This window comes from Molothrus ater, chromosome 4 (assembly GCF_012460135.2).
Source record: "Molothrus ater isolate BHLD 08-10-18 breed brown headed cowbird chromosome 4, BPBGC_Mater_1.1, whole genome shotgun sequence".
NCBI lineage: Eukaryota > Metazoa > Chordata > Aves > Passeriformes > Icteridae > Molothrus > Molothrus ater.
In genome coordinates, this window is record NC_050481.2 from 55,912,152 (window position 1) to 55,939,138 (window position 26,987).

Sequence of the window (26,987 nt, forward strand, 5' to 3'; positions counted from 1 at the left end):
GAAATTAATACCTCAACAGATTTCTTTAGCACATTTTAATTTGTTTTACATTTATTCAATATACTGCATTATGGATAATGCATTTTTCATTATTTACATGTAATTATTCTGTGTTTATATGCATACATCATATAAAAGATGTTTAAATTTTAGAAAATTTCTAAATTTTTTATTAAGCACACAAACCAGTTGTTTACTACAGCATTGGGCATAAACACTGCTTTAACTAAGACATAATGACCCTCCCAAGATGAAAGAAAAGCACAGCAAGAGAACTGTACCAATTGACACACAGATCAAGAGCCTAGACAGAGGTCAGCGAGTGGCAAATCACAAAACCTTTCTAGTAAAATTATAATATAGTATTATGTTTATTTTCATGCAAAGATTTTCACTGTTTATGGCCTTTTTTGCAATATTTAGCCAACTAAACAGGGTAAGGGACTTTTTTTAAACACAGTCACAGTGCATATTGATACTAACATTTTATTTTCATGTCACCTATTTTGCAGCAGATATTTCCATTTCATTATGAACATTTTTGGTCCTCCTCCATATGTAAAGCCTCCTCTTAGGAATTCTCATGAATAAGCACGTAAGCAATACATTTTAACTAATAATATTGCATCTGAAGATTATGTACTATTATTATTTGATATAGGCTTTTAGACCTAAAAATGCATTAAATTTTAGTCAAAACAGAAGGATAAAGCTCTAGATTTCACTGAAAATTCACTATGCCTCCATAGTCCACTGGTGTAAATCTGATTATCTGGTTCAATGTATTAACCAGGACTGATCTTGAAAACACTTGTCTTAGAAACCTTTGGCTAAGGAAGAAGATAAGGTTTGAGGAAAAGGACACATGAAGTACAGTTAAAGAGAAACATATGTAAGAAAAGTTAATTTTCATATCAGGACAACTATATAGAGTTGCTCAAAAGTTTGGAGTGTTAGAATAAGAGCTGAGAAAATATTAGCCAGACCACATGAATTTATTAAGGGGCATTTAGTTACTTATATGTCTTTCAACACACTTTATTTTAATCCAGCACTTTCTGAAAATTCAAAACCTGACAGTTTTCTGGCTTCCTACTGACCAAAGTATTTACCACTATTCATAAGCAAATGAATGCTATAGCAATTACTTTAACTTTTCATCCATAAGTAGACATCATCTTTTCACTTGACACATGCAGGTGAAGAGCCATGTGTGAAAAAAAGATCTAAGATAAAGAATATCTTTGGAGTGTGGCACAGTTGTCAGCATTTGTTATGAGAGCAATTAAGAAAAGATCTCAATAAAACAGTTAAGTTGAAAGAAGAGCCATAAGAATAATTATCATCAGAAGGTTAATATATATTTTCTCAAAAACAGAAGACACAGTTATAGATAACTCTTGCAAACTACTAAAAAGCAATATATTGTAAAGACCAGTGACTATATTAACATATGCATATATACAAACAACTTGGAAAAACCTTTCCTTGCTGGATGTGCAAGATTCTGGAGAACAGCACTGCTTTCATATGTGCAAGATTCTGGATGATGGCTTAACTGTTTAAGAGGTAAATCACATGTATGAACTGACATTCCAAGTCCTAAGGAGATGAACGTTTTGATTTAAAAACACAAATCTAACTCAGAAAACCAATAATCAATTTAATGCCTTGTAACTTATTGAATCCTCTCCTCAGCATCCCTCATTTCTTTTCAAGCTGCAAAGTTGCAGGGCTTGTTCTCATTTCTGTCCTGCTGCATAGACAGACAAATCATGCTTTGAGCTGTTAAAAATAGAGAAAGCTGCCTTATCACTGACATTTCAGAGCTTTCCTGCTATGAGTTTCTTTAAAATGTCTTCAACAAATGTACCTAAACCATTCCAGGTGACTTTTCTCTGTAAAGGGTCATCCTTACATCTTTGCATCTTGATAGAAGAGTCTCTCTGTTCAATTGCTACTTATTTAAGGCTATACCTTGGACTTTTACCTAAGGATTAATATTAAAAGACAACAGAAATGGTGAAACTGCACACATGCCAAGCATCTCTGGGAAGGATACAGACACAGAAGTCCCAGTACTCAAATAAAACTCCTCATGTATGCAAAGCACTTCCCCAGTGTCTGCAGTGTGATCAGATCACTTTATCTTGGTTAAGTCCATCTGTCAAAATCAGTTCTGCCAGATTTCATTTCCTTTCCCCTCTTTTCCTCCTCTTTTTCTTCTTTCTCTCCTTTCACTTCCTTTTTTCTCCCTTCTCCTTTAATATAGTCTGAGTGTTACTGTGAGAAGCAATCTCAGGAGCTTTTAATCCTGCTTAATTTCAAACACAGCTCACAAAGATGTGGTTGAGTGCTTGGCATAACACACATTCATTAACCAACACTTATGAAAACAAAGTATATAAGAAAGTATATAAGAAAGAATGGCATGGGAAGATGAAAACATGAAGAAAATTAGCCAGAAATCAGGATCATAAGACAAGACTGAGGGAAAAAATTAGGAAACTTGTGGAAAATGTAAATAAAGTTGTCATGAAACAACTGTACTTTTGGTTTCTACTTTTGGTATCCAAGTTTCTACTTTTGGTATCCAAGCATTATAAAGCTCCCTTCACATGAAACAAAACCTTTATCCTGAAGGCCATAGTAATAGAAAGTCAGGGGCCTTTCAGTACATTGGATTGTGAAGGTGAACTGTTAAAATCCCTGACTTCTAAATGTTTGTTTTTGGTTTTTTTTCATTTCACATATTATGTGTTTTAGGGTCTTTTCTGCCTGTTACAAAAACTAGAATTATCTATAAAACTGCTCCTTATTTAACAGTGCCTCCCTCCAACAAACCTCCCTCCTCCACAGAACACCATGGTAGTGACTGCTATCCTTCTGAAAAAGAAAAAGAATTTAATTAAGCTCTTCCTTTGACTAATGATTTTTTTAATATAAAAAAGTGAAGGAACTGTCAATTTAATTCTGTGCTCTTTTTTCTTAAATAGTCATCATTTGTACAAATTTGTGGTCATCAGTACAGATACTCCTTCCCCTTCATTCCCCTCTGCATCTCTTAGTAACACTTATTGCAGTTCTATTTATTTCCACTTACCCATAATATTACAGTAAGGAAAGAAGTTTTAGAACCACTTTTTGACAGGTTCAAGCCATGGAAGAGAAAAGAAAATCAAGAGTATAAGAGTAGCATTTTCATGAAGGTAGGTCTAGCTTATGAAAGGCTTTTTGGCCTCTTTTGAAATAAGAGCCAGTCACAGCACTCTGGGATAGGGTACCAGTACAATTAATGGAATTGCTGCTGGGTTGCTCTTTTGTAGGGTTTCTTACAGTCTGAACACGTGGCAAAAAAGTCTCTATTCAAGGGGAACCAGAATTATTTCTGCTGATCATTCTCAAAGAATTTTCAGAACGTGAATCCTTCTGAAATTAAACCAAGCCAAAAGCGATTAACAGTGATGAAAAACTAAAATGTGGAAGGAAAGCCAGTATAGAGGCTGATAAATGCTATTGCCATCAGAAAGGCTATAATTTCTAGCACCAATTAAAGTAATAGTTTTGAACCCTAGTGACATTTAATGCCTTTAGTACATGAACTGCATGACAAAGGAGGAAAGTACTAGGTGTGTGAGGCCACTTAAGTTGGTTAAGTGTAGATTGAACATGCCAATGAAAGGGCATTTCCTAAAAATTTCTGGAAAGAGAGGTTCTAACAAAAAACTGAAATCAACTCAAATTGTGATGTTTGAGATTAATTAATGAATAATGTATCATGCTTTGCTTAAGTTGATGAAAAAAAGGCTGAAGTAAGACATACTGAATAACAAAGGTTGGAAGAGTATTCATATCATTTACGGGCACTGTATTTTGCCTCACAATGTCACATTACAGACATTAAAATAACAGGTCTATGGGAAATTTCTTTAAGTTCACAAAATGTCTCCTGCAGGTTACTCATGGTATGAAATCTATTCATTTGAGCCAGAGGCAAAGGTATACCTATGCACCCTTTTAATTTTTGTGCTTTCTGTAGAATACATAGAAATTAATAGGTGCTCTGGAGGAGTTTTGGTGCTCAATTTTTTTTTAAATACACATGGAATATGAACTATTTATTTCTCAAATATGATCACATTGATTGGATAAATCCTGAAAAGAAAAATTTAGGTATTCTTATTTGGCTGCGTGTGAGTTTATTTAGATAATAAAGCGGGGATTAATTTTAGAGAAAGGGTGTAACTGCTATAGATACAATTGTAGGAAGTCAATAAAGATTAAGAATTACATTTACTGAGACGCTGAATACTTAATTTTGCTCCAAGCTTTATCGAACAGAGGGGAAAAATAGAGGACACCACAGGTTTTATTCTCCTTCCATTTTCACTGGCAGCTACTGGGAGATAAGCAGTCCTGTTTCTGAAGGCATCTTCCCAAGAGGCACTTGGCAGACAATGCAGTGCCTGCCGACTGCCTCCGTGCAGCGGGAACTGCTGCTTCCAGCCAGCTGACTTCTGCACCAACTGAGATGCCAGACAGACAGTATGACAAAATCGGCTCAGCAACACCCTGGCAGTCACCAGCAAATCCAACTACACTGGAATGAAACAGCATTTTGGCAACTGGCTCTGCCTCCTCCTGCTCCCACCGTCACAGAACGCCTGCTCGTTCCTCAACCACTTTGGCTTCCAGTGCTGAAGATTCTTCTCAGTTTAGGTTTAGGCTATCACACCAAACTCAGAGACAGAGAGGCTCCAGTGCAGTGCAAGCACAGGCTCTCCTTGCCAGCTCTGCTGCAGAGGCAGTAGCCATCAGCCTGAGAAGACAGCTCCCAACATCCTAAAACAGCTTTCCAAGAGAGCAGAGCTATCAAGGCAATCAGTAAGGCACATCAGTATTAGACTAAACAGAAAGCCTTTTCTTGTACTTTTCAGAGCTTCAACATGCAAAATTTTACTCAATGGAAACTGCTGATTTATAATACTTAAGAAATTCAATATTCCATTTAAAGGGTTCTTTTTTAACATACTATTTAGATACAAGTAAATTTATTAAACCCCTAGGGGGAAAAAAAAAGTATACAATTGTCAACATGGAATATACACTTAAAACCTGCAACTTAATTATATTTATCAAAAGGGTAGAGAATCACAACATTATTAGTACTGCTTGGTTTTATACAACATTGCTCCAAACAGACAATGTAATGAATTCAAAGTATTATTGCACAGAAACAGATCAGACATTTTTTTCAAACAAAGCTAAGAAATCAGTGTTTCATAGGGTACTGGGGTATTGATTGAAGTCAAGGTTTCCACAGAGAGAAAGAACAGCAGAAATGGACAGAGAACTTGGCAAAACGTCACAAAACCATGAGCTTGTGTTGAAGACAAACTTCAGAAGAACCTCAAGAAAAAAAAAAGGAATTATAGATCTTTTGAAAGTAAATATGGATTATATTCTTATTAAAAATAATCTGCTCTCCATATAAGAACAAATAAGTAAGAGGCAAAAATGGGCGGAAAAACAAAATCTCAAAAATAAGTTGTCAGATTTTAAACACCTTTCTAAGGGAGGGTTGACAATAAAGTTTAATGTCAGCTTCACAGGAAAACATTATTTATATGAGATACAGTAAAGGAAAGACAAAAGGATGGAAAGATGTAAGCACCAGAGGTGTTTGTGTACCATGAAGCTGGCTGAGGCACAATATGACAGCTCATAAATAGGGGACAGAGATCAGAGAAACATAGTCAGAGTAAGGGAATTTGAAAGTATTGTGGATTTTTCCAATGTCTCTATCAATAAAGCAGGAAATGTTCAGATGAAAATGCAGAAAAAGATTGGCAAAAAAGGAAAAGTACTGAAAAGATTGGACAATGTTTGGTGCAGGCAAATTAGAAGCATAAAGCTAATTTTCTTGCAGTTTGCACAGGAATCTGGTAGCATTATCAAGATGAGAGAATAAATAATAATTTGGCTGTTAAAGCCTGTACATCCTTCAGAAAACAACAGGGAGCCAGCACATTTCTCTCACTGAGAACTGGGGAGCTCCTGCCAAAGCGTGTGCTGAAAGCAGTGACTGAGGCGGTGAAGCCATGTGTGTGGGAACTGGGAGGAATGGGGAGCGCAGAGCTCACTGCACCCTCTGCCTCTGCTCAGCAGCTCCCAGGATTCCTCATGCTGCTGGGACAGCTCAGGCTCATCTCTTCAAGTGTTTACTGTCAGCTACCATCTTGGCATACTGACAACATTATCGCCTAGGAAATGAGTAAAAAACCAGATTATTTTGTGGGATACAATCATTCTTTTCAATCTTATCTCAAGGGGTTGCTATAAGCCTCAGTTGCAGAGGACTTCTTTAAAAAATGAGGCTTTAAAACACTTATTGTATGATAACAATACTGGAATGTTACAATCTTCCTGCAAGCTAAATTTAGTTAAAAGCTGAAAGGACTGAAGTCTTTCATAGAGCAGCTTTAAAATAAAAATGTGACATACAACCTGATTCAATGTTAGAAATGTCTGTGGATGTGATAATAGGATTATATGTACCAACTTCTTGTTCCTGACAAAATCATAACAGGTTAAAAAAAAAAGGCCTAGGACTCTGCAGGACTAGTTCAAGTTAAAACATGGTTCAACATGTACAGACAATCAAATAATGCAGGAGATTATTAGGTTGCAAAAGGCAAATGAAAGAAAACTAAAATTCTGTTAATAAAAACCTGATGATTCACTGTCATTTGGAATACTGTATTCAACTCTGGTCATTGAAGATAAAAAACAAGTTACAAAACAAGTAATTCAGAGAAATAAGAGTAGATTAAGACATGGAAGGTTTTGGCATCCAAAAAGATTGAATGGAGTTGGAATTTAAGTTCAGATAAGAGACAAATGAATATGGCACGCAAAACAGAAGGTGACAGGACAAATTATGTATGTGACTGCATTTTCCTTCCTTCTACAAAGACAAAGAAACATTATGAAACTTTAAAAATTGTAAACTGTAAATTTGTAATTTTAAACTGGAAGAGTTTGAGCACAATTCCCTCCACCAAATTTATTCTCTTAATATGAAGATGTAAACATAGTAGGATTTAAAGCAGATTGGATACTTAAAAGAAAACCCTCTTTTTCCCCGGAAGTTTTGCAAATTTTCAAGTTTCAGAGCAACCCCAATACATATTGGGAGCAAACAAAATATTTCTGCTTCTGGTATTTTATTTTTGAAGATTTACATTTCAGTTTCCTAAAATATTTTTTAGGGACAACTGATGTGGGCCATTGGCCAGGGTGGAATACTGGTTTGATGCAGTCTCAGAATTCCCTCACCTCTTTATTGGTAAAACCTTTTTCACTCCAAAAACCACTTATTTTCTTTCTCTCTTTCTTTTTTATGCTATGAAGCTAAATACACCTCCCATCCATGAGAATCATAAGACAACCATCACTAATTGTTTTCTTCCCACTAAAGCAATAAGTATAGCATAAAGCTTTCTCCATATAACCAGCAAAAAGTATTTGTCAAAATTTTAACTCCTCTTCAACATACTGACAGGAAGCAGAAATAATCCCGTGATTCTCAGCAAATACACGATCCTTTACTCTAATTCTTCCACTCAGTTTATCCCTCAATTTCAGAGCATTTCCTTCCCTCCTTCCTTCCATTTCTCTCCTTACCTTCCACTGAACAGGAAATTGTTACTCTCTCTATGATAAGGTCAGCCTACCAACGCTTCAAACTATACCTTGTATCCTATTCTTCTGAGTTACTCGAAATCTATCACCGAAGTTCAGTTCTGTCACCACACCAACATTCACTGGTGTGCATCTGTTTAATACAAAATGATTACTAAAATTTGATTTTCTAATGTTCAATGTCTATTTACACCTCCTGAGCAAAATATTGTGATCTGCATTTTATTTAGCCAGAGCCCTATGAACTAGATACAATACAGACAGGTAACAGACAGTTTGCACTGTATCAGTATGAACTATAGACACTCTACATTTGTAATTGAGCACACACACAGATCTCTATATTTTAATGGGTTATGGATCTCAGAATGAGAAAAAACCTCACTCTGGAAACCAAATGATGTCTAGCCTAGCAGGAAACATTGGGCACCATTTTGCAATCTATTAATGCTTTCCCTAATACTGAAGGTGTTACGTGGTTACTTTTACTATCCAAGACAATAAAATGCTGAAGAACATAGCACTCCATGCTTAAAAGTCAAGAGCATTTCTTACATATCTAGGAAAAGTATAGAGGAAAAAAGTCAGTCTTCAGTGTCTGTAATCCAGTGGTTAGCACCAGAAACATAGTGAGGAATATTTGACACATACTCCCTACTTCTTTCTTGCAATATTCTTCCTCTATGCACATAGATGCACTTATGCAAGTAAAAACGTTGTATACAGCTCATTAAATTAAAAAAAAACCAAAACAAACAAAACAAAACACAAAAAACTAGTTCTGTGTAGTCTTCCTGGCCACTGTGAATGGATTTTATGAAAGAGTAACTCTATTTGCAAGCAGAGGGGTTTTTCTGAGAGTGGTGAAAGGTAGAAGTGTTTGTATTATACAGCTGAATGACTGTATTGGATCATGTAGGGTCAGCCAGGTCAGTATTAACAACAGTAATAATGAACTGACAGATGTGGCTATTATTCACATCCTAGAAGAAACCAAAGTAGTTCCAACCCTCTAATGTTCAAAACCACAGGTGAGGTATCAACAAGCCAATTAAAATTTCATTGTGGAGCCCTAGTTTTAAACATTTAAGATCATCTTGTATTATCAAAATACTCAAAAGCTTTTTATTCTGAATATTTTCTCCAACTCATTTACTTCTAGTCAGACCTCACTTACCAGGTTGTCATCACAGCTACTTCTCACTATTTCCCTGAAGGGAACTCCCAGCTTCCCTTCCAAAACACTGCCCTGCTGATCCCAGAAAAGGTGTTCATGTTGCTGTGCCCCTGCCCATCTCATCAGCAAGCTCACCTTTTGCTTTTGCAGCTCACCTGCACAGATGACAGTGCAGCAGTAACTTACCTGCTGTGCCCCCACAACCTCTCAGCCACGTTGCTTTTGGAGACTGTGGGTCCCTCAGCACCTTTGCTATGACTCTGCTCTGGACATGGCAGTACTTTTTGTGTATGACATGTCATGGGACACTGCCAGTGTTCATGCTTTTCCTTACAAAGGACGAGGTATTAACACAATGACTACATTTTATTCCTGCCTTCCCAGATTACTCTCTGAGGATACTGCTTTAAGCAGAACACTTATTATTGGTGGTGTAGATTGCTGATCTTTCATGCAAAGATACTCCTCTCTAGTAGGAAGCATGATGAATAAAGTGACTGAAGGTGAGTGGCACAGTTTAACTCCAGCTGGCAACTAAGCCTCACAAAGCTGCCCACTCACCCCTGACACACAGGATGGGGGAGAGAGTCAGAAGGTTAAAACTGCAAAAACTCATGGACTAAGACAAAGACAGTTTAACAGGTAAAGCAAAAGCTGCGTGTGAAAAAAGCAAAGCAAAGCACAGAATTCATTTGCGACTTCCCAAGGGCAGAGAGGTGTTCAGCCATCTCCAGGACAGCAGGGCTCTGTCTCATGTAACAGTGACTTGGGAAGACAAACACCATCACTCTGAACCTCTCACCATTCTTGTTCTTCCCCCAGCTTATATGCTGAGCACGATGCCACATGGTATAGAATATCCCTTGGCTCAGCTGGGGTCAGCTGGGTCCCCTCCCAGCTCATCATGCTTTCCTGCCTCCTCTGGTGGAGTTGGGTGAGGAGCAGAAAACACCTTGGTTCTGTGTAAGCACTGCTCAGCCGTACTGAGAAGATCTGTTTTATCAACACTATTTTCAAATGCTAAACATGGCCTTGTACCAGCTACTATGAATAAAACTGATCATATCTCAGCCAAAACCAGCACAGAAAGCAACCCTGAAGGCAACATGCTTTAGAGTCTGCAGTGAAAAGCCATTCACCTGTAGATGAGCAAGGATTCCCACACTCTTTTTAAACCAATTGAGAATGCAGTTTACTCATGAAATATGAGTAGGACATACAAAAATATCTCATAAGATAGCATAAAGGTCTTAAATGCTTTCATACAACTGCATATTCATTTTTATATCTGAGGCTGAAGGTATATATCAAAATTCCTACCCTATATAATGCATTAATGTATACAAATAACAAAAACATGTTATTCACATAGTGAAAAACATGTTTTCTGTAAGTTAATAGAAAAGAAGTCAGATTACACACATTTCAGTGATGGTTTCTGGAAGGTTTGTTGGGATCTCAGTGAGGCCTTTCCCACGACAGTCCACGATGTTGTTGCTACAGGTGCATGCAGTAGGGCAGTGCAAGACACTGCAGGATGGAGCCATAAAGGACTGGTGACCTGTAAAGGAAAGCACATTTTACACTTACTTGAAAAATTTAAGGCAGAATTTCTAAAATAAACATTGTAGCCTACCAGTACTTTCAAACTGCATTTATTTGAACACACATTTAATACTAACATGTTGATAAAACCCAGAGAGGTGAAAGGCAAATGCTCAACTATTGTGACAGCACTACATAATTTTTCAACGTTTTTAGTAACAGCCATTCAAAATCATCTCGTTTAAGACGACTGTGATCCATTTTTCAGATATATTTGTTGTATGCTATTGAAAACTAATTACTGATTTATTTAGTTTTCAGAATGTTGTATAGTATTAAAAAAATGCATGTCAAGAGAAATGCACAAACTTTGCTATGAGCACTGAAAGTGACCTGCCAGTTTTGTTCTGTTCTGCAAATATTTATTTGAATATGGTCCTTCAGTTATGTATTGCTTATAGACAATTTTGAAGTTTTCATTCATTTAATGACATTTGTATTCACTCACACAAAAATGCATAAAAATTTTGACTTCATATCTCTTACTCTGTTTTAGCTCAGCGGACTTCCTCCCACAGTCTGCCAGTCTTACTAACTCAGGTGGCTAGTATCATGATTTCTTGGTGTTGTATGTTAAAGTAAAAATTTTTAATTGCATTTAAACTCAGTCATTTCATATTTAGGTATGCTTTAGAAATTGAAAACCTTATTATATTTCCCTGCAAATAGATAGACTGCACATTTTATAATACATTAATGCACTCATTCCTCTATCAATTAAATGATACAGAACAGTTGTTTCATAATGATACAGAAAGACATAAAGGATGAGAAAGGCATTACACCCTTTTCTTTTTTTCTCCATTAATTTATAAAATGCTAGAGACTGTTTCAATATTCTCAAGGAAAAAAAAGAAACAACTTTCTGACTATTAAACCACAATTTAACTTAAGATCTATCTCACAATATTTAGTGTCATATATTAATATAAGACGGGTACACTGATAATGTAAGTTGCAGCCAGTGCTGTTCCCACTTAAAACTTCATATAACAAGTGTCCAAGTCCCAAATTGCTGAAAATTGAGGCCAGGTTGGATAGGTCTTTGAGCAGTCTAGTCTGGTGGAAGGTGTCCCTAACCATGGCAGGAGAACTGGAAGATGATCTTTAAGGGCTCTTCCAAGCCAAGCATTCTATGCTTCTCTGGGACAGAATTTTACAGTATAATAATTTGACTTCAGATTTATGTTTGCATTACAAAAGTACAAACAATAATCAAATCTAATAACACACACTATTCTTTTTATACTACCAGGAAAGAAATGTTTAACCTACCTTTACTGAAAAAAATACAGTGATTCAGAGAGAAAACATGGTTATTCTCCTTGCTAATAATCAGCATTATAATGATCAAGTTATAAAACTGTTCTTGACATCCAGGCTCTGCAGCCATAACATTTACATGTAAGATATATGAAATTATCTTGTTAGGAACCTTTTTAAATGCACATAAAGGCAGAATTAGTGACAAGAATACTGTTAGCATTTGCTGTGCGAAGATGGCAGTGCCTTACACTTTGGTGTCAGAGGCTATTTAATAAGGACAGAACATTGTGCCCTCCATAAAACTCTTTTAGAAACATAGATCTGTGAAAATTTTGGCATATTTGGCAATAGACTTCTGGGGGTTTGCAGAAAATCAACCAGTAGGAGAAACCATGCTGAACCCCTGAAAAGGCAGCAATATTGCAGCTGGTTTTTAATGTTCTTGGCAAAACTTGAAACAGTAGACAAAATTTACAGAAAATTTTCAATCTGAGTGTAAAAATATTTAAATAAGAAAGATAAACTTGCCTTCTTCCTCATCTAGAAGATACAACAAAGGAAAAAAAAATGAATAGAGAAAATGTGATTAGTAATGAACTGTTAGTCATTTCATTATTTCATATAAAAAATAACCTTATGCATTAAAGCACAACAATAACATTCTCAAAGTTACTTGGGGATACAGAGTAATATTTAAAAGTCAGAAAATAACAACAAGTATATACTTGTAGGGTTTTTTAAAAATCCTTATTACTAACAGGTTTATGTTCTCAATCAGCACACCCTTTAATTTCCGGTATCTCTCCCCCACAATTATACTTTTAGAAGGCCATAAAATCTATGCGAATGCAATATTTACACAAAATTCGCAAGGACACGAGCACACCCACAAGCACCAATAAAAAACAATTAGGCTTTTCTTAATAAGCATTCAGGCTGGGATTAGGCAGAAGCCAGCATGCAGCCCTGGGGTGTCAGTCAGCAGGTGTGGCTGAGGGCAGGAGCGGCCAGGCCGGCCCGTTTCTCTTACCGCTGCAGACAAACTCGCGCTTCTGGACCTCGGCCACGTTGTGCCCGCGGAGGTGGGACGGGCCCATGCACTGCGTGTAGAGCCCCACGCGCGGCCGCTGCCGCAGCCAGTCCGACAGCCAGGCCAGGTGGCAGTCGCAGTACAGGTTGTTGGAGTGGAGGCGGCTGCACGGAACCAGACACGGCAACACCCTCCCGTTAGGAAGAACAAACAGGAAAGCCGCCAGATTGCCCAGCCCTCCCTTCAGCAAGCTACTGTGGCCATTTATTAATTTTTATTCATTAACTTTTTGCATCTTTCATTGAAAGTCTGGGAGTTAGAAGTTAATAAATAAGACTATACAAGCAGCAAAATTATTTTTAATTTGCGGTCTAATTAACTGGGAGAAAAAAGTAGGCTTCCTAATAATTTAACTTTTCGGTTGTTTCCTCTTCCTTGTCTAAAAGAAAGAAGTAAATATATAAAAGATTGAAAGGTGACATAGGACTTTTTAGTCCAGATCTCCATAAATAGAGAGTAAGACAAAAATATCTCAAGAACATTGCCCTAGAGTGGTAATACGATAATGTCAGAAAAAAAGGGTTAATAAAAGATTTTGTTTCCAATTAGATGTATCTGTAAGTCTGGCCATTATTAGTCTCTATAGAAACAGCCTGAAAGATCTCTTTAGGAGGTCATACTCATTTTCTGCTGAACAAGATAGAGTAATAACTCAATATAAAGCACCTTCTTTCACATCTCTTTTCTGATTTCCTCTCTAGTTGTTTAATAGCAGAAAATGGGATTAGCTGCTTTTGGCTGCTAGGGATCTACACTTTAAGCAATCCCTGAAATTAATTAAAAGACCAAATGGAAGCAAGTGATGGAATTAAGAAAGTTGTCTCTTTGTTGGTGTGGTCTGACACAAGACCATGGCTCCTTGCCAAGTGGCAAAAAGCACTTTGCCATTGATAAAATATCAGACAAATGTATTCACTAAATTAGGTAAATTACTCTTCTCTGGCTCTTACATTTTCTTAAACTACCGCAAAGGATGTCCACAGCTATAAATCAAATCGTTACTCGGAATCATCCATAACAGGGACATGCCATTTTGGTCCTTTTTAGCTGAGGTGCTCAATCCTAACTAAATAACTGGAAAGGAAGTGCAGGAAATTCAGAATGCAGACAAAGAGTCTAACTAATCCATTAGAAAATAAATCTGCAAAACAACATGAAATGTGTAACCAACATAAACTAAAATATTAACCAACACCTTTTCACCCCATAAATTACTAGAATTTAAAGGCAATATATTTTCCTGTACTAATTCTTGGGTGGGTGCTTTGCAAATACAGCTCACAATACAGTACACTCATTCACCACAATCTGTGCCCAGCTGTAGGCATGAAGACCATTTCAAATCAGAAGTAATGCCACTGAAATCAGTATAGTTATACAAGCATATTCTGACTGCAAATGGGATGTCGCAGCTATAATCCAGGATTCTGTGTGTCCATTTTATTTTTTTCTAAAACATATTTTCAGAAAATGAAATATCCTAACCAAAGAAAATGTAAATATTACTAATTTGATTAATTCTATTTTATGGTTGAAAACAGAAACCATATTTGAAAGTTCAAAAAAAGTACAGATTGCACATTTTCAAGACTCAGGCCTGAAAGAACAGAATGAAATTCTATTATCAAACTCTACCTGAGGTAGAGTTTGATAATAGGCCAAAAGTCCATGGTCAGCACTATTTAAGTACTGTTGTATTTGTCCAAGCAAGAATAGTTGCAATTCTGTGGTGAAATCAACAGAACTACCCACTTGTGTGAAGTTCTTCAGTTACAAGCCACATGTTAACCTGGGTGAATAGCCCTACTGATTTCAGAACAGTTGTGCAACTCAACATGGGTAAAAGAAACTAGACAGGTTTTTTGTAAAAGTAATTCTTTAACAGTAACAGCTACTCTTGAGTTCTGATAGAAACATCCCATTCATTCTTAATTCCCACTTCACTGGAAAATCTGTTTAAAAGTGAGTCTCTGGACCAAATCTGGTTTTGCCAGTCAACGCAATCTGGATTTATTTGTAGTCAGTATAAAAATACCAAGACATAATTCTAGCCCATATGACTTGCATACGACAGACAATCTTTTCACTGTGCTTTGTTTTAGAAGCCTGAAGTACTCCTCTGACAAAGTCATAACCTCTAAAAATGGGGACCTTATTGTAAATGCTGACACAACTTTAATTATAATAGCACTACCGGATGATGCTATAATTTTATGTTACAAAGAATGTTGACAAGCCAGTTTAGTTTAATTAGGTCTGCTAGCAGTACAGTAATAAAAGCATAAAGATTTCCCATTTATCACATCTGACAGTCAATCAAAGAATCTCCAATGCTCCAGAATGAAATGTGACCCATTCAAAAGCTCATAGTAAAACAAATCTTTGACTTTCAAAAAACATCAATTTACTTCTTTATATAGCTGTAACATGTAAGAAGAATTCTCCCTGCCCTCGTCTTTTTTTGATGTGAAGGTGAAGCATTTCTGTCACTGAATACAGCATCATGGAAATCCCATTTGGGAAGAGGCCATGAAACTGATTTAAATACTTATTCATTTCATATCCTAAAAAAGCTGATTTAAAAGGATACAACTTCTTTATCTTCTGAGCCACACATGCTGCTTTGGGGTCACTTGTTAGGTTTACCTTTCAGAATGAGCTTCCTCAGACACACACACAGAATTTACACTCGACAATCTCATGAGACAACAATATTTTTTATTTGAGCTTATGCTTGCTTTGCCTCAATGTGTATTGATAGATCCCTGACAAAACTTAATAGGACTAAAAATAAAAATGATAAAAATGGCAGCCAGTTTCAGTGGGACTACTCACAATGTTCTGAGTTTGGGCATATGGTTGAAACTTGCCACGGATAGTCGAGTGATGTTGTTATTGTTGAGAGTGCTGCAAAGCCAAGAAGAAGCATATTAACATCTAAAGAGTTTTGTCACATTTAAAAAGAAGGTACAGCTAATGAAAGTCATGGTGTACTGTTTTTAGGAATGTGTATCAGGAAAAAACTCCCTGCTTTTAGTTATATTTTTCCTCCCTGTTTATTTCTCAACAAAATACCATGGTTTTACCATTATCAATCCTAAGTAAGAGGTCACAGTAGCCTAGAATTCACTCAAAAGGAACTTCCACCAATTTGATAATATCTATGGCATTCAAGCCAAACTTGACATTGTGAGGAAAAAAGAGAGTCCTTGGAGAAAATGTCTTGGTTCTAGGATACTGATTTCTCTTTCCAGCTTCTGAGAGTCTGTTTTTTGATGGATGACACAAGACCTGAATGGTTTTTTCCCAAGAATTTTAGAAAATATTAACTCTGGGCTGTGCTTGGCTTTTATAGGGAATGAGTTACTATAGATGATCTAGAGCTGCATGAACAATAGGGGAGTTTCCAATATGATAGGTGTCAGGAAATGTAACACTTTAGCAAACTAGCAATTTATATTTTAGACAAAGTGTTGGGAAATTGAGATAGGAACCAGGAACAAATCTAAGCCAATTCTTGGCTACAGAGTTTGTTATACTCATTACACATAGTTTGTAAAGATTCAGAAACTTTATGAATTAACTTGCAGTTAAATATTGTCTTTAGGCTGCAAATAAAATGCAAACAAGCTTTACTCCAAAAAAAGGAAGCAAGCAATAGAATTTACAGATTTGACTTAGAGATTACTCATGTAAGCAGAATGGATAATGAGATCTATGTAACCAGAACAGTAATAAATAATAACTCCCACTGAAAAAAAGCTTTTCTCCCTTTTGAAAAAGAAACTATTTTCCTTTTTCCTTTTTTTTTTTTAACCAAAAACTGTAACTTGCTCCTATTTTGAACAAATTATTTGTACAGTCTGATCTTGAAACACAGCAAGGTAAAATCACAGCACCCTGACCAGGATCAGGCTATATATCTCCACATTAACCAAGAAATTAATTACTGGTGCAATGTGCAGCATTTTACCTTTGTGTTCTTACTCATTCCATGTACTAAATCTTTCTTTTGCTGTGCATAAGGGATCTCCCCTGTGTGTTCTTAGGGATACATATACTGAAAGAAGAATAATAGAAAAAAAAACCCCAAAAAAACCCCAAACAAGTAAATAGAGGAATTATGCCCCTTTTCAAAACAAAATTGTGCCCCTTTTCAATAACAAAATAAAAATGGCCAATGTACTGGGTACATCCATAAAAGGTGTCTTAATGGATAAATGTCAGTAAATTGTGGCAGAGTTTTTTTACAATGTCCACATGGTAAATGATGGCTCCCACAGTACTTCCTGCATAACTTCTTACAAGATTTAAAAATAATATATTTTCAATGAAGGGAAATCAGCCAGTATTTCCATAGCTCTTAAGAGAAGGCGAATCTACAAATGTTTTAATTTCCAATTCTGGCTGTTTGATGTTTGCCTTGCTACTTTGTATATATATAAGCTATTAATTTTTTCAGAGTAAAGAAAACTAAATATAGGAATAGATGTAAGGGATACATATGGAATTAAATTATTGTTACAGCTATTCCTCTGTAATGATAAAAATGCTTAATTTCATAATAGAAATGTAATTTTAAAAAGTTGGCTCAATACTTTTACTTAAATGTTATATCCTATAGCAAAGACTGTGATGACTGACTTGTTTCCATTTTGTAGACACTTTCCATTTTTTTTAACATGTCAGTGTTATATTTTCCCCATAGTCTTTTTCCCAAATATAGCAGATTTCCCTTAGGGAAAAAAAAAAAAAAAACAAAGACAAAGGAAAACTAACACAGAAATTAATGGAGAGGAATATTCAGGCTATTTTGTATCTTTAACACTAACAGCCTCTAAAAATATACAATTATTTAACCAAGTTATAAGATTTGCTACTTTGGTAATCATTTCAAACTGCTACTGAACAGGATTGCAATCTATTTAAAAGCTTTACCTCAAACTTGAAGTTTGAAGTAATATCCACTTTCTCTGCTCAGTGACTCCAAATGAAAACAATATGAATAGTCTTATTTGCTACTCAGTGAATATACAGTATGGTCTGATCTACACAGTTTTCATTCTTTAAGCCATATGTAAAGGAACCTTAATTAGATACAAAACCTTAATTAACCTCAATTTCTTAAAATGCCATAAATCTTTACAAAATTTTTATCACATAGCATAATTCAAGACAGCAAACAGTCGTGTATTTGAACAATGCTAATAGATTATGTATGTTCATTCACAAAAATTCCAACTACCTAGTTTTCAGCAGACTGTTATTTTAGAAGTTTCTTTCCTCTTTTTCTACTCATTGAAATCAGTGTAAAAATTGCACCCCTGACCTCAACTGCAAGAATGACCTTTCAAGAACACTAAAATTGCAAGCATTAAAAAATGCACAAAACATTGTATTTATTTATTTTTTAATAAACATTTAATCCTTGCACTTGTAAAGAAAGGCTCATATTAAGAAAAAAAACAAAACAAAACAAAACCAAACCATAGCAAGCAGATTGAGCCATCATTGGAAAAAATATTCTGTCACATATAAGAGTTCCAATTATAAAAATATCCAAGAACATCACATTTACTGACAGACAACAATTCACCAACTTAACAATTAGATGTAGTATTGAACCTACACTATATTTTACATGGCTTTATACCAGAGTTAACAATAGGCTTGTTATTCTATGACTGAAAAAAAAAAAAATCAAATTTGGCTGCCAGTTTCATTCACCCATAAGTAAAACCAACTACTGTTTAATAATAAAAAACTTTTACCACCAGCTCCTCACATACTCTTTGGTTTCTTAGACATGCAGACACTATTGCCAGAGAAGCTTCTGTTCTTCAGAATATTTAAAAAAAACCCCAAATAACCCAAACACAACAAAACCCATTTCCTCACCATCCTCAAGTTGTGATTTAGCATGTATGATTCAAATTAACATGAAGTAACTCAGTGATACACAAATTCTTTCCTTTTTCTTAATGAAGAAAATCCAAATAAAATGTGTCACTTTGACTGACAGAGCAAATATTTCAGGAATGTGTCCTGTGCCTCAGATTCTTTGAGAACTAAGGCACTTTGCTCATTACAGTAACTATTCTCAGATGATAATTTTGTTACCTTTAACCTCACTGATAGCCACTTGAAGAAAGTGAAGAAAAAAGTATGCAAAGAAGTGTTACAAAAATAATCTTCTGTGACACAAAAAAAGATATTTTCTTTGACATACAAATGTATTTACACACATAAAACTTAAAATGTTTTAAAAAAAAGCTATTGACATGGACATGCTAAACATCTTAACATCTAGCAGTAATATTTGCTATAAAGTGCCTCTTTGAAAAATTCCAGATTGTCAAAGAGATATAGCATATTGTTCCTTACACTGAGTCTCAGTGATCAAAAGATCAAACTGATGATGAGTATACAACAAACACAATTATGAAATGTTCAGTACATCAACAGTAATGGATAATGTACAAAATTAATTGGGTTCATTAATACTGCTGCCCTTCCCCTTTTTAAAATGAAATATATTCTTTCCTTGCAGTTTCTGTCAATGGCTTTTTTATTATTATTATGTTTAATGGCTGTCTTGAGAGTAAAAGAGTATCCATGCCTCTCCATATCTTCTTACCATTTTATAGCACATCACAGTGGATTATTTTAAGACATCTTTTCACTAGAGCATCCTGACACCAGGCTGCAGCTTGCAGATAAGCTGCTACATTAGCACTCCCCAGATACTGAGCTCTCACTACGAGTAAGAGATACAAGGAATACTTACAGCACTTCCAGGTCACGCAGAGCCCTGAACGCCCCATCTTCAATGCAGCTGATCTGGTTGTAATCCAGTTGCCTGTTAAACAGATTAGGAAGGCATTTGTAAGGGAGAGGCGTGCTGGCAAGGCGAGGTGAAAGGGAAGCCTCCCGAAGGGGTGGCAGAGGCCGGCCACGCGAGCGGAAAGGCTCTGGCCATCGCTGCCACCGCTCGGGCTGCCGCACGCACGGCGCTGGCCTGCACTCTGCCACCGAAATCCCTTTTTGTTCTCAACTGGCTGCGCAGAACAGCAGCACTGGGAAAGCTCCAGTAAATAATAACTGCACCTTATATTAAATGCCAAAGGAATGCAATTTCATTACATCAAGAAAAGCTATCCATTAAAAGCTCTCAGCGTCATCTCGCTGAAACAATTTCATTAAGGTAAAGGACGGTAAATCACTTAATGTCACACGCATCCCCTCGGTGACCTAACAGAATCCATTTATCAGAGCAGCCCAGCTGCATGTTAATTCCACCCGCCGCAGCAGGGACCAGGGACAGACACCAGTTTTAGGGGTCTCCCTGCGTGTGTGTGCATGCCTGGAGCAGGTGGGAGGTGTTACCCCCGGGTTTGCAGGGGATTTACAGTAATTACCTCCTGGAATATGTCTACATGTGGAAATAACAGTGTCCGAGGCATTTACAGACCTGTTTACTTATCTCCTTTAGTTCTGCTTCAAATGAAAGTAGTGTTTCTGCTGTAACCTTCAGTATCTGGTTTTCTACAGACTTTGTTCTGTCTGCAATTATATGCAGATAGCATGTTGTAATGGAGCACTCGAATCCTAGACATAAAACTCAGCAATCCATCCCATACATTATTAATCCTTAAGTATGAAGTTATGAAAAATTTAGATTCGTTTCTCTGAAGATGATTATTACCTTTTCAATTCAAAACATTGATACAGCACATATAGCCCAATTAAAAATGTCTGCTTAAATTAACAACCATGCAGACATAAAATCACACTTTCTCTACTCATAAAAGCTTTTCCTATAAATACTGTAATGTCTTATGCATTTCAGGGCATGACTTGCAAAGCAGAGATGATAAAAAACCTCACTTTAAAAACTTCTCCAAGCTGGTAGCTTGTCAGTGTCAAATAATATATATGAGTAAATGTGTGTGAACAATACTAAGAAAATGAACAAAATACAAATGAACTCTGCCCTTCTATCTTCAATTATATATTAGCTAGCTGGGCTAATGACACTTCTACTAAAGCATTTTCTGTGATTTTTCTGAATCTATGACAACATTTTACTTTATTAATAAAACATCAGAAGCATTGCTGAATGTAATGTACCAACTTCTATAAAGTTATTCTAGTTTCATCTGAATTACTACTACAAGGGAATAAAATATTGTCATAATTGTAACAGTGTCGGTGTTTCTGAAAATGCCAATTGTCATAATTGTAACAGTGTTTCTGTGTATTGAAAGCTAAATGCAAACTATCAGTTGCTGAATATGATCTTTAATCATTTTGGTGCAATGTTACAACACCAGTGCTGCAGTGTTGGAATACTTAGGTCTACTTTCTAAGGCTTCTTCAATTTTTAGTAATGAATTTCATTTAACAATTAAGCTAATAGCCTTTTTATTTTAAAATGGTAAAATATATACACAGTATAACCTCTCAAACAATTTATCAAAGCTATTTAAATTACTCCAATGGCATGAAATGTTACCCTTGACACAATACAAAAGAGAAATTGTTTCCAGACAAATTGGAAAAATCTTTTAATGCCATCAAATTTGCCTAATGCAGTCTGCAGGTTAATCTGTAAAAGGGTGAGCTGCATGTTTGCCCATATCTTATTATCCTTAGCTGTCAATGTATAAATCAGTGCTGACACAGCTTCTTCTAAATCATCCCCATTATACACAAAGGAAAATCTTTTAAAACCGAGAAAGCACTTGAGCAAATCTTGTCCTACACAAGCTGAAAGGCAGATTTCTTCCACCAGACTGGCAGCAGTTGTGGTGATCCTGAAAACTTTTGGACTTCCTTTAATGAGTCACCATGATCACTACCTTAGTGAAGGGTGAGTTGTTTCCATTTAAATCTTCTTACCAGAAAGGTTACTCTGCTTGCACTGAGCTAATGAATTGGTTTCAGTATGAGGCAGGGAAGTTTGCAGATGGTAGTGGAAAAATATTCCCTAGTTTTAAAAATTACTGTCTTTGAAAGACGCTACCGTCTTTATGCTTTAGATTATTTTCCATCAGTTACAACTATGATATAAAAATGATTAGACACACACCATGAAGAACAATTGGTGTGATATATATATATATATATATATATATATATATATATGTATTTATTTTTAAGCTATGAAAGGGACATGACTTTGAAGACTGTGTGATTGGCTTTAATAGCAATTTATGGTAAAAGTAAAGGTTAAGGGTAAGGATACCCACACTACATATATGACCCAAATAGAAAGTTAGACAATATTTCATAACCAGTGTAACATTAACTTATGATGTCCTTCTAACAGATATACTGAAGCAATGTGATTGTGTGTTTTGATAAAACTGGTTCTCAGTAGCAAGTATGTATTAAGCTATGTCTTAAATAGACATAGAAATTAAAAATTATATTTTTATCTAATTTTAAGTTACGTTCTTTTGTTTATTTTTAGTATGACCACACATAAAAATCTCCAGTACCATAACGAAACCTTTTCACCATTAAGCTATTGAGTATACCAATAACCCTAATTCCATCTTAGAAGGTTTTTTTTTTCCCCCAAGAGCTGTTGTTCTTCTTTTCAAATTATTAGAACACTCTGAGGACCAAAGCTGAACAGAGATGGACCAGCAACTCTGGCCCATTCTCATCCTTCCCCTCTCCCCAGTTTATCATCTGTCTGCCTGCTCCACCTCCATTTTGGGTCTTTTCTACGTGGGATCTCTCCATGCTTTTGTAACGCTGCTGTTCCTTTCTGCCTCCAACATTCACAAAGCTTCAGCAGTGCCATTCCTGTGAAGCTCATAAAATACTAAACAACAGTTGTCACATTCAAAATACTTCCACCATCACAGAGAATTAACTGGATTTTACACCTGTGTCTGCAGCATTACCTGGGTATTTTCTGTACGAAATAATCTAACTGAATTAATCTACTGCTGCTTAAAATGCCAATGTTTATGTGAGTTTAGCAATAAGAACTAGTAAGAATAATAAGCATTCAACTAATAATATGTTTACTGTATGATGTTTTATATTTATTGCTCTTATGCTGTAGAAACATGTTGCTAACTTATATTTTCTTTCCTTCTGGCATATGTTGTCTACCAGATAATGATAAATAAATATCTTAAAATAAACCTTGTTATCCCACAAGAAGAACATTTAATGACTAACAGAAGATGCTGCATACATTTAAAAACTACTACCCTCATACAGGAAAAATCTGTCATCTGACTCTTGACAGAGAAAACATCTTTTACTCATTCCTAGAAAGTTGAAAGTAGGAAAAATTCAAACGATTGTCTGCTTTACTCTCCTGTTCTTCACAGTTTGAAGACATTTTGTGGTCCTTTGCAAGAGCTACTTTTTTCAACAGAGCTGAGTTATGATTCCTATTTCTTATTTCTCAATCTCATTGTCATGACAAATCAATAATTTCAGAGGAATTAGTTAAAAATTATGTAAAAAAAATCATGCCAGAATTTATTTATTTTTTATCAAACTTCAAAGAACTGCTTGTTTCCCATGACTGTCAATATTTACATCCAAGTAATGCATACTTGCTGAACAAACTAGAAGTTTTAGAAACGAAAAGATTTATAGTTCAATTGCTCAGTCCTCTGAAAATTGTCTAGCACTCTACTTGGTTAATCTTAGAATTATCTTATGGGAGGAAAATGATACCAAATAAAAGTAAAAATTAAACAAAAGAATGTCATCAAAAGGAGCATGAATAAAAAATTAAAAATCTATATATGTTATATGATTCAAAGATATTATCAGATTAATAAGAAAAAACTTTTTAAAAGAAAACAAAACTTTAAAAATATTATTGAAATGCTATTTATTTTAACTATCAGTAAGAACAAGTTGTTTTGTTTTTTTTCCCAAAGGCCACAGGGTCACCAACCTGCTTGGCAACAAGAGCTTTAGGAGGCACTAGAAAAGTATATCTATTCTTTCCTTCATGGCTTCAGAGCTATTTTTTATTGTAATAAAAATCTTAAGCATACACAGAATGTAGTTCACTACACCCTGTGAAAATCCTTCTTTATGTAAACTTGAAATGCAGGTGGCTGAACAGACTAGCAGTCCAATTGAGATTTCCTGCAAGAGCAAGAATGAGAAATATTGAATTCTAGATTATTTAAGCATATCTTAGACAAGCAATGTATTTAGAACAGCACTTGTACAGATGAATAGACAACTATACTTCCAGTTGCAGTAGAATATTATGAGTGATCTGAGAAGAAATAAGTAATGAGAACATCAGCAGGAATCTCTTTTTCAACTACTAATAATTGGAATTTTAAAAAGTCCAATCATTCCCAAAAATAATTAATACAAAATTCATTTATGTCTCTAGTGGCAGCTTTAAATGTTTCACAATCAGCATAAAAGAGGCATAAGGGCAACAACAAGTAATATCAATCAAATTTTTGGACAAAGCTTAGTAAAATGAGAAGGACTTAGATTGGATGCTGGTAACTGCCTCCCTCTTCACTAATTCTTCATTTTCCCAGGCAATTTAATGTGTTTAACATTGCTCTGCAGCCTTTATTTCTGCCATGACAGCTACAGTCTCCTCCACTTGCTGGAAAGAAACGGACGCAAATGAACACAAAGAAGAGAAATGAAGGCCGAGAGCATGACAAGAAAAACAGGGCACAAGATCCTTGTATGAGATATGATGAAAATGTGCCCTACTATTTTTGGTAACATTTTAGATTGTACATATTTAGCATCACAATTCCACCATGATATTGGTGTATTCCTTTCCATCCTCTGCCAGGCATCGATTATACAGAGAAAGAGAAAATTGGAATCTTATAAAATTTTACACACTTGAAATGGAAAAGTCATAAGGCAAAAATCTACTCAAAAGGAGAGCATAGCACTATTGTTCTTTCAGTGGTGCCTTAAATATGTTAGTAACTCAGTTATTTTTCTTCCTAATTCAACCAGCTTCAAAAACAACCCCATTTAAGCTTGCAATCTGGGCATCTAAAGCATTTTCTTACCATCTTAAATACAAACAAAATTCCTGAAGTTGAGAAAATTTAAAGAATCTTTCTCATCCAGTTTGAGTACTATATCACCAGTGAGCGTTATGAAACATTCATTAACATGTCTATTAAAAAATCTGTGTTTAGTTTCTCATTTATATGATAATTTCTGTTTATTTTGTAAAAAGTAGATGCCACTGTCTTCTCTGAAGAATCTAATATCTTGGTGAATACTCTTCTCCCTGAAAAATTTGCAAGTTAGGGGTAACTTTAGGAATTGTATTTTCAGAATTTCACCCTAATTGGTCTCAAGTCTCAGATCAATAGCTACAGTGTATGGAGTGTATTGCTCTTTAAGTCATTCAAGAATACTTCCTTGAATAGAAAAACTGAGACTTTGACACACTGTAGATATTATGTTTACTACATTTGAACTGCCAAAATAATGGATACTGGATTTCTAGTCTGGAGCTACTACAACATAAGCTTCCCCCAATTTTTGTCACTTTTACTGAATAACTTAATACTTTACAAACAACTGGGCTGCATTGGTGAGAGTGAAGCCAGGGACACTGGCATTTTTGAGATGACTTCTGAGTTTGTGAGATGGCACCTAGTGTTGGCCTCTCCAGTAGAAGACAGAGTCAAACAGGGCCACAAGAATTGGGTTGAAGCAGATAACATTTGGGGACGGTCTGCGAGAAATGCATTAGTTTGGCTGTTAGAGAGAGGGGAAAGGGGGGATTTTATTGCTGCTTACAGTTGCCTCAAGTGAGAGTACAGACAGCCAAACTCTTCTCACTTCTAAGACGAAAGGCATAACAAATTGGAAACTGGGTAATTCCAATTAGATGTAAATTACATTTCTGAAGCCTGAATGTTTCTCAGAGTTTGTTACTCTTTTTGCTACAAGGGTGTGGCAGGTTGCCCACATTGTCAATTCTCATAATGTCTTGCCCATTTTGCTTTTTATCTTCTACAGAATCTACATTAAGATGAGCATTAAGATGTCTGGAAAGAAAGCACCATGGATGCATTTTATGGAAACTAGACAGCTTCTTCTGAGAAACATCAAGAGGACTCTAGAGCTAACATGCTGCAGGAGGTTATAGTGGTATTATCAAACTTATAGGAAGCAGCTTCCGTCAGATTATCTGAGCTAACATCTCATTCCTTTTGCTCTGCAAAGACTAAGAAGTATACAATAAGATTTTCAATAAGTTTTCCAAAATACTATTTTTACCATAATTTTTCCAAAATATTCCAATTACAGATTCAGAAGGAAGGTATTTGGTGAAAATGAGAGAATGGTGAGTCTCCATTCAGGAACATAAAATATTTTATCAGGTCAAATTCTGTGAAATCGGTTTGAAATCGGTTAACCACTATTAAAATAACTTAATAGAGCTACTGTTCTGGATGGTTATCAATCATTCCATGTTTAAAGAAAAGGTTCAGTAATTTAAATTGAAACTGATGTAATTGCAGTTGTTACACATTTTTTATAATATATATATATATATATATATATTACAATATGCTCTAATAGAGGTTTCTTTTCTCTTTGCACCTTTACCTATCTCATAGATGAGTTTGGAAGAGATACATCTTTAACATTATGCTAAGCTACTAGGTTATTTCTAGAAGAAACGTCCAAAACTAGAACAAATACGGAATTCTACTTAGGACAATTCTTATTAAGGATATACAAGTATTTGGTTCTGGACCTTAGGTTAATCACCTTCATAGACTCATAGAATCATTTAGGTTGGAAAAGACCTCTAAGATCATGGAGTTCAACTGTAAACCTGACACTGCCAAGTCCACTGCTCAATCCTGCCTCTTAGTGCCACATCTACATGTTTTTGAATACCTCCAGTTTACGATGACTCAATCTCTTCCCTCAGCCACCTATTTCAAAGCATAAAATAATTTTTGGTGGAGACTTATTCCTCATATCCAATCTAAACTTCCACTGGTGCTACTCTAGGGCATTTCTTCTTACTTGGGAAAGAGAATGACACACACCTGGCTACAACCTCCTGACAGATGAATTCCTGTTTGAACAGTGATGTCTTCTATACCTGTCACTTATCAGTTGTCGCCCTAATTT

The 26,987-nt window shown here is 35.6% G+C and overlaps 1 protein-coding gene across 5 annotated transcripts in view; it reads right to left on the reverse strand.

Annotated features, from left to right (window-relative positions):
* Window positions 1-26,987, reverse strand: part of SLIT2 (slit guidance ligand 2) — a 258,736-nt gene that overhangs the window by 81,154 nt on the left and 150,595 nt on the right. For all 5 annotated transcript variants that reach the window (XM_036382153.2, XM_054514636.1, XM_036382151.2 and 2 more), the window contains exons 6-9: window positions 19,630-19,701; window positions 15,678-15,749; window positions 12,783-12,946; window positions 10,304-10,442 (exon numbers count right to left, since the gene is read on the reverse strand). In XM_036382153.2, coding sequence (XP_036238046.1) covers window positions 10,304-10,442; window positions 12,783-12,946; window positions 15,678-15,749; window positions 19,630-19,701 — 447 coding nt within the window. The remainder of the gene's footprint in view (window positions 1-10,303; window positions 10,443-12,782; window positions 12,947-15,677; window positions 15,750-19,629; window positions 19,702-26,987) is intronic.